At 45.6% G+C, this 15,311-nt stretch overlaps 1 protein-coding gene and 1 long non-coding RNA gene across 6 annotated transcripts in view; one reads left to right on the top strand and one right to left on the bottom strand.

Annotated features, from left to right (window-relative positions):
- The window catches only part of LOC147014182 (macrophage mannose receptor 1-like), a 99,300-nt gene that overhangs the window by 60,218 nt on the left and 23,771 nt on the right, over positions 1-15,311 (top strand). For all 5 annotated transcript variants that reach the window (XM_085851939.1, XM_085851936.1, XM_085851937.1 and 2 more), the window contains one exon: positions 105-270. In XM_085851939.1, the coding sequence (XP_085708065.1) occupies positions 105-270 (166 nt within the window). The remainder of the gene's footprint in view (positions 1-104; positions 271-15,311) is intronic.
- Positions 1-15,311, bottom strand: part of LOC147014183 (uncharacterized) — a 60,936-nt gene that overhangs the window by 22,515 nt on the left and 23,110 nt on the right. The window contains exon 2 of the long non-coding RNA XR_015050676.1: positions 442-688. This is a non-coding gene — a long non-coding RNA (uncharacterized LOC147014183). The remainder of the gene's footprint in view (positions 1-441; positions 689-15,311) is intronic.

Genomic DNA, 15,311 nt, shown 5'->3' with positions numbered 1-15,311 from the left:
CAGTTGTCGTAATTTGTCAGAAAAAGTGGTTAATGCATATATTTAATACTCCATCTTGATTGCTACACATTGTAGGCACCATCGCTGTGCATGTTTCCCTGCAGACAGCTGGTGCTTACCGTTGGCTGGATGACTGGCATATGCCTATGACTGGGTGGGCTACGGATGAACCTGCGCAATCTCAGGCATGTGTGCATCTCGTGGCTGGGGAAGGTTGGATGACCGAGTCCTGTTCAAAGCCTCTTCCAGTGGTTTGCAAGAAGTCACCAGGTGTGTGTGTGAAGGTATTTTGGTGTGAAAGTTCTGCCCAGATTTTTTTCTTTTTTTTATAGAGCCACTGATGAAATGGATCGTGCACTGCCTAGTACATGCCATGCTCTTTTAAACGGTTTTCCATCCATGTTATTTACAAGATAAATAACAAAAACACCTGGCACTTACTTTTCCAAAGGCAGATCTTCATGCTCACCAGCTCAGGTTAGGTCAGGTATGGGAACAAGCACCAGAGCAACGCATTGCTGTGTCCACTTTCCATGGGTACTCCAGAGGCCTCGGTCTGGCCATCGCCCATGCAGATGCCTGGCTCCATCACCATCTCCTTGAGATGCTGATCAACCTGCTGCAACCACGAGGCACGTGGTCAGCCTCTTGGCCTCCTCCACTCATGAGGCTCTTTCACAGAGAGAATCTGGTGAGAAGGATCAACGTCAGGAAAATGAGCCACGTGTCCATACAGCCGCAGCTGACGCTCACAGACTATACAGGAAACAAATCTCATCTGAATCTTTCTCCGCAACCGCACACCAGCATTGCAATACCAAGTCCAGCGATGTGTGATATGTGTGATAAGAATCAGTTCATCCATCCATCCATTGGGACCATACTCTGTGCAGAGCGTTGGTGCTGCCTAAGCAGTCTCCTTGGCTATTGGACACAATCCTGGACAGGTCACCACTCCGACACAGGATACCAGCAAGCTGGCACTCATTTTGCTGACCTTGGAAGGATGACAGGCAGATTCAACCCCACCTGGTGTTAATTCAACAGCTGAGTGGGATTTTAACGCAGGATCCCTGGATCCCAAGCCCACCATCCTAACCATTAAGCCAACACCAAGTACACCAGCTCAGTGAGTCCTTATTACTGTATTTCCACAAATTCCTTCTTTTCACCACTTCAACAGTTTGTTTTTCAGTTGTAATAGTGTAATGACCTAACGGTCCAATGTATAACATTCACCATGTAATCGTGCGAAGTTTCCGGTCATTATCTGTCCCGTTTTAACTGTTTATTTTCTCACCCACATGTTTCTGTGTGTTCCTAGTTCGGTTTTGTTTCAAAAAAATCGTGCTATTTTGTGAGTTTTCGTCGACCTTGTCTTACCGGGTCCCTTGAGGCCTACCCATCCTTCCCCTCTCGGTGTACAATCGTGTTTATTTGTATTCTCTCCTGATTATGTTCAATTCCTATTTTCCCCACTTTCCCATCGTCTCCCATCCCTCCCAACTAAATACTCTGTTTCTTGTCTTAAATCCCCAAAAAAACTTCCTTTCTCCTTGCATACTCACGAGTCCCCATCCTTCTTCTTCTTCTTCCTCCTGCCAGCACACCATCTTTATTCTACTGAGCTGACCCTCTCTCACCATTACCTTCACGATTTCTTCCTACAACCTTCCATTCCCGAATCTTACCTGTTCTTCAAAAATACATCAAAAAAATATTCATCTTCCTTGTATCCTTTCGATCTATACACTTCCTGTAACCACGTGCCTCCCTACTCTTCCTGGTACTTTTCATCGACCCAGCAGCCTCACACTGCGTTTACAGTTCCAAATTCACCACACACTTCCACGATTTTACTTCAACCTTCTCTTTCCGAATGTTACGCAATCCTTATTTAAAATAAATAATTTCACTTTTGACTATACACCACCCGTAACCACGTGATCTGTTTCCACCCCCTGCGTTTACCGATCCAAATTCACCATTCACCTCACGATTTTTTTCTAAAACACTTCCATTACCTAATCTGATGCAAACTCTCTCAAACAATAATAATAATAATAATAATACGAATAAAAACGATCTCTTATGCTTCATCTTCCTCTTTCACACGTGTGGTACTCTTTACTGTATCATAATACACTACTCTTCTCCTATTTCAACAGACTACTCTGAATTCGACCTTTCCTTCATACCCCGCCTAAAGAAATCCAACTGTTACAGCGTTTCTTCTCTCCATTCTCTGAATTCACCTTTATTGCATCCCTCAAGAAATGTGTTTAATCGCATCTCTGACCTAAAACTTTTAAAAACCCCAGTTTGCTATAAGTGTTCACTTTCCTTCAACCATTTTTTTTTCCAACTTCAATGCCAACTCGCCACTCTCACTTCTCCCTCTCAAAGCAACCATCCCACTCTTCTCCCTCCAAGCCTCCCTCTCACCTCTCTCAAAAACTCCCCACTCACCTTTCTCCCTCAACTCTCACCATTCACCCCCCTCACTCACCCTTCTCAAAGTTGCCCCCCCCTCTCATCCACAAAGCTGCTTCCTTCCACTGCCCTCTCACCTCCATCTCATCACTCCACCTCTCCTCAAATCCTCAACTGCCTTCTGCCCCCTCTCTTGTACACCCTTTCCCCCAGCACCACAGAGCCTTTTCTCCTCCGCATCCGGCCCCCTCCCCTAGCTATTCTGCAATCCCCCACACTCTTTCAACAACTCTCCTTACCTACCCCCCCTCCTCCCTTGTCCTACTCTCCCCCTCCCCTCCCCCACCCCCTGCACCCAAAGCCTCCTCCCCTCTCTCTTCATTAACAGTGTGGATCTCAAATATCTGGGGCCTTTGCTCAAACCTTTCAGATCATTCCATTCAGGTTGCCACTGACAAACCAGACATAATCTGCCTAACAGAAACTTTCCTCCCTCAAGACGTCTCTGACTCCCAAGTATCTCTCCGAGTACAGGCAAAATGTCGGATGACCACCCACAAATTGCAACAAAAGCAAACTCAACAGATTTTGATTCCTGCATATGTCCTCAGTGACAGAAAAAAAGTCTGAAGGGATCCTCCGGGGGGGGGGGAAAGTCCTGAAATCATGGAAATCCAATATGGCCGCCACCCGGATTCGGGGAAAATGAGAAAATTGTAAAGATTGATATTTTAATATGTAAATATATGTTTTTCTGCATTCTAATTGTTTCTAGTTATGGTCAGTATATTGATATACAAGAATAATTATTTTAAAAAGTGAAATGTATTGAGGGTAAAATAAAAAATTATAGCTTTTTTGTCCAAAAATGTCAATTTCTTGTCCCGAAAACATTTTTTTTTACCTGATACTGATTTTGGCTCCTGGACAAAAAAAAAAGAAACGTTGAAGACACAAGATGAAATCAAGTCTATGGCAATACAATGTAATTATGTAAATCATTGAAACATGACAAAATTCACAATTCCACTCGGGGAAATCACATCTGCCCGACGAAGGTTTCAAAATGAAAATGAAAATTCCCATTAAACTCAGAAACTACATCCATTATAAACTTACTATACATGTTGATAAAAATCAAGCGTATTAAAGTTAGAACTCGACAATGTCGTCATCATCCTCATCATTGTCACATGGAGTGTTTGTGCAGCCAGAGCCCCTGAAGTTTCCACAAGCTGGAGTGCACTCAATGTTGTGCTTCTTTCATGTGCATCTCATGGTGCTACATTCAGCCTGGCAGTTGCACCTAATGACACGTAACATATTTTCAGGAGCTGGAGCTATTGATGTCTGAAGTGGCACAAAACCCTCGTCACACTTCTGCCAACCCCAGTCTGTCGGAAGAAGTTCATCTGCACATCCCTTCTATTCTTGGACTTGCAGATACATGGGCAGGCTGTGATAATTTGCTGCTTCTGATGTTGGTGGTAACATCTGTGGTTGCACGTGAGAGGAGCTCGAAGCCACCTTGTCCCAGTACCGCTGATACCGGAGGGTGTCCAGGGTGTCGGTTGACTTTCCGTTGTAGATTATCACCAATGTTTTTTTTCTCCTGCATCTGCCACATCACATACGGAAGCTGGATATGTAGCAAAAACCTTGGTCTGCTCACGGAATGTGTTGTTTGCTTTGAACTTTTTGAGGGAAGCTCACTTTCCAATCCCATGAAGACGAGATGTCATGTCGCACCCAAGAACTGCATGTAGAAACAGTATGTGCTTGCATATGTCTGTACCAATCATTTTCTTTGTAGCCTTGATGTTCCACATGCGAGGCTTCTTCGTGTTCTTCTTTGGCTTGCGACAAAAGAAGAGGTCATGGGATTAGGTGTGCGCGAACTGCGCAGGCAATGGCCTTGCCACTAAACATATGAATCACTGCATTGGGGGCATATATCAACTCCATCAGTTCTTGAAGCCCGGATAACACCATCAGGTGTCCAATACATCCGAGGAAACTCATCTCTGCATGGAAGCCGCCCAAGCGTAGAACAATCCCTTTCAGATCACTTCCCATAGGCTCCGAGTTGATGATCATGAGGGCCTTCCACCAGAGGGGCTGATCAAAGGTGATTACTGGAGTGACACCGTGGCGTCGTGCATGTTCACTGACAAACACCAGGGTCGAGTATATGCATGTGCTGTCACTCGAGTTCATGTCTATCATGGGCAGAAACATGATAGCCGCCTTGCCAGGGTGGTCACCCTTGTGTATGAATTGCATCATTCCTGACCATGCAGGTCTGGGGGACCCAAACAAGATGGATATCTTCCACAGAACATCAAGATTTTCAGAGCAGTTCTGGGCTTTTAGGTTGACAAGTTTCTGGTACGTCCCTGCTGTCATCCTGTGACTTTCTTCCTTGTGGTACCGTATCTGCACCCTTCCAACCATTGTGACATCACGAGACGTCACCTTAGCCCTGGGTATTGGCCGGCCTGATCTGGTTCCAGGGGTGACGGCGGCAATCATCCCCATGCCATGGAATGTGCCATGGCCATCCAGTGTGCGAATGTTATGGTCCACATTGTCAGCTGCATACTGCACAAACTCTGTTGTCAGGTTAGGGATGTCTGTTCCCTGTGACTGAGCAGCATTTCGTTCCAACTGATGCACCTCTTCATATGAACAGCAGAACCCGTGATGATGAAGGGAGTCGATGAGAAATCGTTATGCGAAGTGGTGATATAGCTGCACACCCAACCAAACCTGCAGTGGTGCCAGTAAGACTCTGGGTCTCGTTGCCTGCACTATGGCTTGCCCAATTGAAGCCACTTTAACACCATCTTTCTTTCCCACAAACAGTCCTTCAAGCAGTACCAGCAGAGTATCTGGTAAGTATTTAATGCCAGCCTCTTGCGACTGCAGGTCATCACCACATGGGTAGACTTCATGGGATGTTTCAATGGTTTTAATGTCTTCTTTGATGAGTTTGACAGCGGCTTGTACAAGCTTGATTTTCTCTTCAGTAGTGTCTTTTTCCTGCTGCTGGTTGTTGTAATATTCCTGAAGCACTGCCCTGGCTGTTGTCTAAAAGGTGGCCACGTTCAGCTTGCCGTTGATCACAGTTTGGATTATCCTGTCGCCAAAGTGTTCCCACAGCCTCGCCTTCATGTGGGTGTAGCTGTATGCTTCGTGGTTAGTGCCTGCCAGTTTCTGTGTCATGAGGTCATGAGATAATTGATGGTGATCTGCTCATCATCATTTTCCTCAAGATATCTTGCCACTTGCAAGAATGCAACTGTCTTCTCATCGCCTCGAGGCCATCCAAGCTTTGTCCTCTTGGATTCTTCGGTGTCCGTCATCTGAGCTATTGGTATCTGTTTATTTGTGCGAAAGTTAACACTGCATGTCTGGTGGTAAACTGCATCTGCTGCGTGCAAGTCATGCACATGCAGAATCCGTGCCTTCACAGCATCTGACCGACCAAACATCGGCTCGTTCGCGGCATATTGCCAGGAGCGTGTCCTTCAATTCAATTGTCTTTACTTGAAGCCACATCCTGCGTCTTCTGCTTCCTCCCAAACTTGGCTGGTCTACCACAGAAAAGGCAATCGGTGTTGAAAGAAAACCCCTCCTCAGATGACCTAAGTACTATCACTGCTTGTACTGGCCTTTGACTCTTCTTTCCTGGTATCCTTGGCTATCTGATGTGGGTTGCAGTATATATGCCGGCAGTGTATGCGCACCCTTTCCCCAGGTACAGTGTGAATGCTGTCTTTCCTTGTGCTGCTGGCCTGGTTGATGGCTGAACACCCCTTTTCTGTTGGAGTTGAAGCTGATGGGCCTCCTCCATCCTGTTTGCAGATGGCACACCGTTCAGGTCCCTCCATGCCTGAAAATAAAAATCCAGAATTCGTATAATTTTTTTAAAGTTTGAACTGACAATGTTATATTAACAAATAAACATAGCTATGGTATTTAAAATCAGAATTTGTCTTAATCCTATTAATGTATTAGCTATAGCCAGGCGTTTATCCTTTGTTTGGACCGAATACGCACAAAGTGCACATATTTCAAATTAAGGGGTTCGGGGTAGGCAAATGGAAATAAATTCAATAAAAATTAATATTGTGTGTTAATTCTTTCACCAGAGGATAGTACTAATGTCCCTGTATCTGGAAATGTATAGTATGTATGCCTGGGGATACATATGTTCTTATATGAACAAACTTTCTCAAGTCAAAATATTATTTCGGGAAAAAAATAGACTTTTTGGACAAAAAAGCTGTAATTTTTTTATTTTACCCTCAATACATTTCACTTTTTTTAATAATTATTCTTGTATATCAATATACTGACCATAACTAGAACGAGCCGATGTTTGTTTAGAAACAAACTAAAACATATATTTACATATTAAAATATCAATCTTTACAATTTTCTCATTTTCCCCGAAGCCGGGTGGCAGCCATATTGGATTTCCATGATTTCAGGACTTTCCCCGCCCCCCGCAGGATTCCTTAGGACTTTTTTCTGTCACTGAGGACATATTCAGGAACCAAAATCTGTTGAGTTTGCTTTTGTTGCAATTTGTGGGAGGTTGACCAAAATTTCTGCTAAAATGCCTATACTATCCCTGGTTACTCCTCCTCCGGTATGACAGACCTGAGCCTCGTCATGGTGGAGGAGTTGCTCTCTTCATCAAAGACTCTATTCCTCACTCTCCATGCACTGCCCTCACTCCCCACACCCCCAGGAATACCTCTGGCTACGGCTTCCCGTCCACCCCCACCTCATCTTTATATGTGTACTGTACCGTCCACCAAACAGTGATGACTCCATCTACACCTCACCATCCGAAAACATGGACCAACTTCTATTTTCTCATCCAAACTCTCTCTTCCTCGTATGTGGTGACTTCAATTGTCATCACGCCAGTTGGCTAGGTGTGGGTACCTCTCTCACCTGTCATGGCACTTCAGCAAAAGCTTTCTGCGACTCATTGGAACTGACTCGATCGGTCAATTTCCCGACTCGAATCTCAACCAATGGTACTCCATCTCTTCTGGATCTGATTTTGATAAATTTCCCTGACAATATCTGCTGCTCTTTCTCTGCTCCAATCGGTTCTTCTGTCCACGTCCTTGTCAAAGTGGACATCTCTCTGGCTCTGATCAGAGAACCACCTCAGTGGCATCGAGTCTAGCATTTCACTCCAGCCGACTGGCAGGGTCTTCAAGCAGCGTTCAAACTTATAGACTGGTCTCCTATCGCTACTTTCTCCAACATCAACTCATCCTGGAAATTCTTTCAAAGAAACTTGCTCTCCCTCATGCACAGATTTATCCCCTCTCGTCATCAGTTGTCCTACCCTTCCTCCCACCCTTGGTTTACTGAAGCTTGTAACGAGGCAGTTATCCTGAAACAACTTGCGTTTGCCTCATGGAAGGCAAACCCAACTGAGGGTAATCTCAGTTCCTTCCATAAAGCTCGGAACAAGTGTGTGTCTACCTTCTGGAGAGCCAGAAAACAACATCTTTCTAAGCGCAAGTCTGAACTTTCAAACCTCTCTCACTCCTCCAAATCCTGGTGGTGTCTAATCAAATCTGTTTTTGGTGTATGTTCCCCCTCCATCCCCTCCCTTACCTCACATGGCCACACTGCTGATACCGCACGTGAAAAGGCTGAATGTCTAAACTCGGTGTTTGCATTGAAATCTTGTGTCCAAAACCCATTGCTTCCTCGACCCACCTTACCCAGTCGCACCCAGCTGTCCTTGAACTCTGTGTCCTTTTCTCCTGACAAGGTGGAGGGCTTTCGATCAATCCTCGACTCAGGTTCTGCAACCAGTCCAGATGGCATCAGCCCACGTGTCCTCAAAACCTGCTCTTCTGCTCTTGCTCACCCTCTCTCTGTTCTATTCACCCTCTCATTTGCTCAAGGTCATCTGCCACCTGCTTGGAAATTAGCAAACATTACTGCCCTGCATAAAAAAGGTGCAAAAACAGATCCTTGCAACTACAGGCCAATCAGCCTTCTCCCAATCATGAGCAAGGTTATGGAATCCATCATCGCTTCAGACATTAAATCCTTCCTCTTCTCCAATGGCCTGATTTCCGATCATCAACTTCATTTCAGACCAGGTCACTCTACCCTGGATATGCTGCTTCTGAACATGGACATGAAATCAGAGCCATATCCCGAGACAGATTGCATGCTTTTGACATGGTTTCGCACCCTGCCCTGCTCACCAAACTCTCTTCCCATGGTATCCAAGGCCATCTCCACTCATGGCTCGCAGACTTCCTCTTCTGTCTCAGTCAACGTGTGGCGATAAATGGAGTTCTTTCATCCCCTCTTCCTGTCCAGGCTGGAGTTCCTCAATGTAGCGTTCTGGGCCCTGTTCTTTTTATGGTTTTCAACAATGATCTCTCCGACTCTGGAAAATCCTCTTTATCTCTTTGCTGATGACTCCACCCTCTGCTGTACCATCTGTCATCCCTCAGACCGGCAAGCAGCAGCTTCTTCGCTCACTGCAGATCTGGGTAAAATCACAAACTGGTCCAACACGTGGAACATGTCTTTCAATCCGGACAAATCTCACACTCTCACTATGTCTCTCTGAAAGGACCGTTTAGAAACCCCCCCCCCATCCAGTTTCTCAACAAACCTCTGGAAGAAGTCCTTTCTTTCAAGCTTCTGGGTCTCACGATCTGCTATGATCTTTCCTGGGAAAGCCACATTTCAAACCTGGCCTCCAAAGCCAGTCGCCGACTGGGAATCCTCCATCGTGTAAAGTATCTCCAATCGAATTTCGGATCATTGGCATCTCACACGATGAGGCTGAGTCTTTGGGCCTCTCACTCTCTCACCGCAGGCAGGTCGGTGGTCTTTCTGTATTCTACCATCTCCTCTCCAGTCTCGCCCCCCCCTGCTCTCTCTGCGATTTGTCCTCACCACATTTCCGCAGGGCGCCCAAGGTCCTCCAACAACCCCCTTCTGGTAAAACTACCAAAATCACGAATCACTGCTCATCTTCACTCTTTCATTCCTCTTTTTCCCCGCCTTTGGAATAAACTTCCTCACTCTATTCTCTCCCATTCTTCCCTCCAGGCTTTCAAAACAGCTGTTCCCCACCACCTCTTATCTTCCCCCATCCAAATCCTCAATCTTTTCTACCCCCGTTAATCCACCCCAAGCCCACCCCCTTCAAATTTCCTGCTTTCCTTCCTGAGAGTCCCTGTAATGTCCATCTTGTGTTCCCCATGTTCCCTGCCCCATCCCTCTCCCTTCCACAGATCTCCTAATGTCTCTGTTCCCCACTGTTTTGTCCTTCCCACTCCCACCCCTCTCGTCTCATGCCCCCCCCCCCTTGCTGTGCGCTGTGTGTTTGCTCTCATACGAGCCTCAACAAGGTATACCAAAAAAAAAAAATCTGCCATCAGAGGGCAATTTTTTCATGTAATAAAAGTGTAGCCATCACTAACACTAGTTTTCCATTCTACCAAATTTATACTTTCATTTTATTGTTTCCTGACTAAACCTTTTTTAGTGCTTTACATACCGGGTGTTGACTTCATGAGTACGCCATTCCTTGGAGGGGAGTTTAAGCTGGCTGTCCCATACACTCGCATTCACTTACAGATGTTTAATATCACACGGTGCGTTGGCCTTTTTCGATATTTTCTTGACAGGTGAAGCTCGTGGAGGAGCTTGTACATACACTATATCACAGGACAAGAAACATCAGTGTGCTTTCACATGAATTACAAGGACACTAATTAGTCCAGCAGCCAACTAGCTTAACCTGGAAGTGGAGTATATACAATGTTTTTGGGTTGATTTGGGTCACCGAGTCCATAAGTAATAAGAATCCGCTTGATGACACCCTGTTACCTTTGGGCATTTTTCTAATTTGCATAAAACCAAGATTGCCGCCATTGTTCTATTGAGTATACTATAATTATGATATCTCGGCTTCTAGAAGGGATCTTAAAACAATCTAAAATGGTTTAACGGGGCTTTAAGACATTAGGAACCTAATAGAATAACTTTTATTATGATTTGACAACTCCTTCATTTGCATAAATCCAAGATGGCCGCCATCAAACCTCTCGGGAGACCGGTTTCACGTCACCACGTTATCTAATTATTATTTTGGGCTCAGTGACCTAAATCAACCAAAAAAAATTGTGTATACTGTACTCCACTTCCAGGTATACCCCTAAAATCCCATTTGGCTGCCAGACTACTCTGAAGACATGGGCACTTGGTCTCCACATTCGAAGCAAGCTGGTTGAAGGCATTGCCCGTATGAGTGACCCAGATCATGCAGCAAGACAGGACACCCACAAAGAGGAGCAGAAATCAAGGATTGCAGCAGACGCAGCTGACAGGGCAACCATTCGTCAAAAGTTAGATCGGAGCATCGATCCTCTGTCCACCAGCAACGAAGCAGACAAGATAGTGAACATTGTCAGTGGTCGAGTGGCACCTGTTTCAGTGAACGTGGATAAGACTTTGGCCATTGGGACCAAACAAATGGAAGAATTTGAGGGTTCTTGGCCAGATGGCTTCTACAATCCCATTTCAAAGAAGACTGTGACAATGCAAGTAACAAAGAAGCATGTGAATATTGGTACAGCAAAGTTGTTCAATACCACCCTTCTCTTTTCACGAGTCATAAGACTCCAGGCTAGCTGCCGTGACACAATAGACATCAAGACATTACTATCGTATGAGCTATCCCCGGTGCCTACATCGATGTTCAACGACTCGGGTGACATGAGAACGGGAAAGGCTAAGGCACAGTTGAAGAAGCAACTACAAGTTGAGACGTCATCAAGAATCGTATTACCCAAAGACAAATGTAGGGTGCCAGATGGTTCAGCTGTCCTCTGGGTGATACACTGGCCAGCGAATGGGACAGTCCGCGACTTTGTTGTGAACTTCAAACAGTACATCCAACATAAACTTACTTCAAGCAATGTCTATCTCGTGTTTGACAGGTACCAGGATTTCAGTACCAAGAGTACGACCAGATGCAATAGAACAACAGAAGCAAGCAGAGTACATTGACTGGCTCTAGATACACCTCTACCCCCACAGAAAGTTGCCCTGACAGTGTCAGAAAATAAATCACAGCCAATGGAAATTATCTGTGAAGAGCTGACCAGAGACACTACCTTCCATCGAGACTACACAATGACCCACAAACTTGTCATCACTAGCAGTAATAACACACCTGTTGAAATAAGTTATGGGGGAGTGGTGATCCACCAGGAAGACATGTCTACATCTCATGAAGAGGCAGACTGCATCATTGTTCAACAAGCAGTAACAGTTGCGACTGAATGTCAAGTAGGCGTGTCAGTGATTGCAGATGACACCGATGTCTTCATCCTTCTGCTTCACCACTACTTTGAGCGACAGTTAACCAGTCACATGATCATGGAATCGCCGATTCATGGTAGAACCGTTATTGACATACAAGCTACTGTTAAACAACAGCAGAGCAAAGTAGATGGACTGTTGTCTATGCACGCCCGATCGGGTTGTGATACATGTGCATGCTTTTTCGGGATTGGTAAAGTCACGGGACTGAAAGTACTGCGAGAAGGCTACTCCTTGTCACTTTTGGGTGACATTCATGCATTGTTACCAGATATAACAAGACAGGCATCCAAGTTTGTGGCTGCATGCTATGGACACAAGGACTGTAGCAGTATGTCTGAGGCAAGGAAGAAGTCATGGGCCACAAAGGTTGGAGAGGGCACCACAGCCACACCAAACCTGGTCTCCATCTCCCACAACAGAAGCACTTCTGGAAAATGTCAAACGGGCACACCTGCAGGCAGCTGTATGGAAACGCGCTTTGGATCTAGACCCTCCCTCGCTAGATCCAACAGAACATGGATACGTTCGTGATGACAGTTCCAAGACTATGTTGCCTAAATCGATTACATGAAGATGTGTCCCTTGCTTCATAAGAGATTCTGAAACTGATTCGCTGCTCTTGTGAAAGTGAAAGACCTTGCAAATCAGGAAGATGTGGATGTGTGAGCGGTAAACTACCGTGCACAGTATTGTTATGGCTGTGGAAATTCGTAGAGCACCATATAGGTCCTTAGATCAGTTATATCGATAAGTGTGTGTTCAGATAGATTTCCCCACTGATGTCCAAGGGAATTATTTGTGTAACCGGGCTGTGAATCTTTGTTAGCCGTTTTTCTTTCACTATCGTTATTTTGGACCAACCGCCATTATTACCACCACAAAGCGCCACCAACCACAACAACCACAATCACCACAACCACCTTCTCGTCAACCGCCAACATCCCCACGGACAACGAACAGCCACCTTCACAACAACCACCTTAACCACCACCGCCCAACCACACCACCCTCACGACCACCACAAACGCCAGCCACACCACCCTCACGACCACCACAAATGCCAGCCACACCACCATCAAGATCACCACAAAACGCCAGCCACGCCACCATAACGCCAACCACACCACCACCGCATTTCCACTTCAGCACGGTTGCGAGAAGCCTGGCATTCATTGGAGAAGAACGGACGACGGCCTCACCCCTCCCCCCCCCAACGACAAACACGTGTGGAAAAGACGCCCGGAGAAAGAAAAAGAATGGGAAAGGCCCCGATTCGGCGAGGAAAACGCCCTACTTCTGGAAGCTTCGCGCGCGTGCTGGAAGAGGGGGGGGGGCGAAAGGGAGCGGCGAGGCGCTGTGGAGATAAAAGGGTGCGCTGAACGCAAGTCGAGAGGAGAGGTCACTGCTGGAGGTTGTGGAGGTGTGTGGAAAGGAGAAAAGAGTGTCGTGTCGGAGTTGTGGGCAGTGTGTGTGGAGCTGCGGTAGGGAGCTGGAGAGAGAGGAGCGCAGCGGAGCCAAGGCGCGCAGCCTGCCGTACCGTGCCTTACCGTGGGTCGTTGGAGAGGGTATGTCGAGGGTCGCCCCAGCAAGTCACCACGAGGGAGAAGGTAGCCAGCCCGGTCTCTCGGAGCCTTTGCTCTCTACATGGCTCCATGTTTATAAAGACCCCAAGAGGTCCAGTCTACCCCTCGTCTGTCCTGGGGTTTTTCCTTTGTTTCTTTGCATGAATGCTGTGGCGCCATGTCCGTAAGTAAAATTGTATAAGTGTGTACATAATAAATAGACGGTGGTAGCTCTTTGTCTTGCTCGCGTCTTGTCTCTACCCCCATTCATTGCATGATTGAATATGTGCATTGTTTGCATGCATGACAGCATAACCGCATCTTTGACCGTATACGTGCATGTTTGGTTGTGAAATAAATGTGCTTGTTTAAATGTAAACCTGTTCGTTGCGTCCTTTTCCCTAATTGAACTGCCGTTCTGCACTCGGAATATAGTTGGTTGTTAAATAGCCGATAAAGTGATCGGGTCCAACGGGGCTGCGCGATAATACCCCGCTCGGTTATCCCAAAACGAAGCGAGCTGCTTCAGCGGCTCGTTTCCAAGCGGCCCTGTTGAGGTACAATCTCTCGGGAACCTACCCGCGTGATTAATTAGGTAAATCGAAGATTTGGCGATCGGACCCTGTAGCGCGGGGGTAGAGTACGGACAATGTTGTGGTGTGGTTAAAAACACACCCGTGGCTGGTTTTGGGCGTTGATCCGGAAAGCCGCGACTGGATTGTCCGTTCGGTGGGCGAAGCGGCCGCTATTGGTTAAACGCGATCGTTCGCACGCCGGCGGGCGGAAATCCACAACAGTATTTTGCGGATGTCATGCTGAGGACTGTCATAACGAACTGACTAAATGTGATGTAGCCTCTGATGCAGATGACCACGATGACAATTAGACATAAAGGTATTAATGTCAACACAGACAAATGAGAGGAACATCATGTTGATAACTGTGTACAATGTCATGTACTATAAACTCTAATATCACAGCAGTTAAAGGAGAAGAAATGTGAACGATTTCTTTATGTGCCATGGCTTGCTCAGCAGAGACACTACTAGAACATTATGACTTTTCAGTCACTTTATTCTATATAATGGATATCTGAAATTAGTTTACTTTATGACCTGGTGTCTGTCAGCTTAAATATATTCTAACATATGTGTCAATGACAAACTACTAATATTATATTGAAGGTGTTCAATGATATTGTCACCTTTTAGATCAATCAAGCATGTCATTCAAAAGTACAGCAAAATGGTAACAGATTGACAACGGCCATATTGGAATATGCAAAAGAAGCTAATCTCTATTATAATACCAAGCTTGCACACTAAAAACTCGGCTCGCCGTCACACGATCCCCATGAAATTGCTGTGGCACTTAGCGGACATGCCGACAATGTTTGGGAAGTCTTGGTGTTCCATAGTACCACTTGCATTTTGCACAATGCGTATTTTTGTCATTCCCCGTGTACGGTCTGTCGTCTGCTACCAGCTATGTTGTACTGCTATCCCGTGCATGTGCACAGGTATTGCTAGTATATTTAAATTGTAATATAAGATGTATTATATGGGACCTCTATTTTTTCAAAACACTAAAACAAATCATTTAAAATGTATCCAAAATTGCATCCACAATGTGGTGCATTAAACCGGTCTCCAGAGAGGTTTGACGGCGGCCATCTTGGATTTATGCAAATGAAGGAGTTGTCAAATCATAATAAAAGTCATTCCATTGGGTTGCTAATGTCTTAAAGCCCCGTTAAACCATTTTAGATTGTTTTAAAATCCCTTCTAGAAGCCGAGATATCTTAATTATAGTATATTCAATAGAACAATGGCGGCAATCTTGGTTTTATGCGTATTCGAAAAAATGCCCAATGGTGACAGGGTGTCATCAAGCAGATTGTTAATATTTATGGTCTCA

Source organism: Eptatretus burgeri, chromosome 13, assembly GCF_056783735.1.
Source record: "Eptatretus burgeri isolate ZD-2024b chromosome 13, Ebu_testis_v1, whole genome shotgun sequence".
Classification (NCBI taxonomy): domain Eukaryota; kingdom Metazoa; phylum Chordata; class Myxini; order Myxiniformes; family Myxinidae; genus Eptatretus; species Eptatretus burgeri.
Note: the sequence above shows the minus strand (reverse complement) of the source record. Positions and strands in the feature narration are given on the sequence as shown.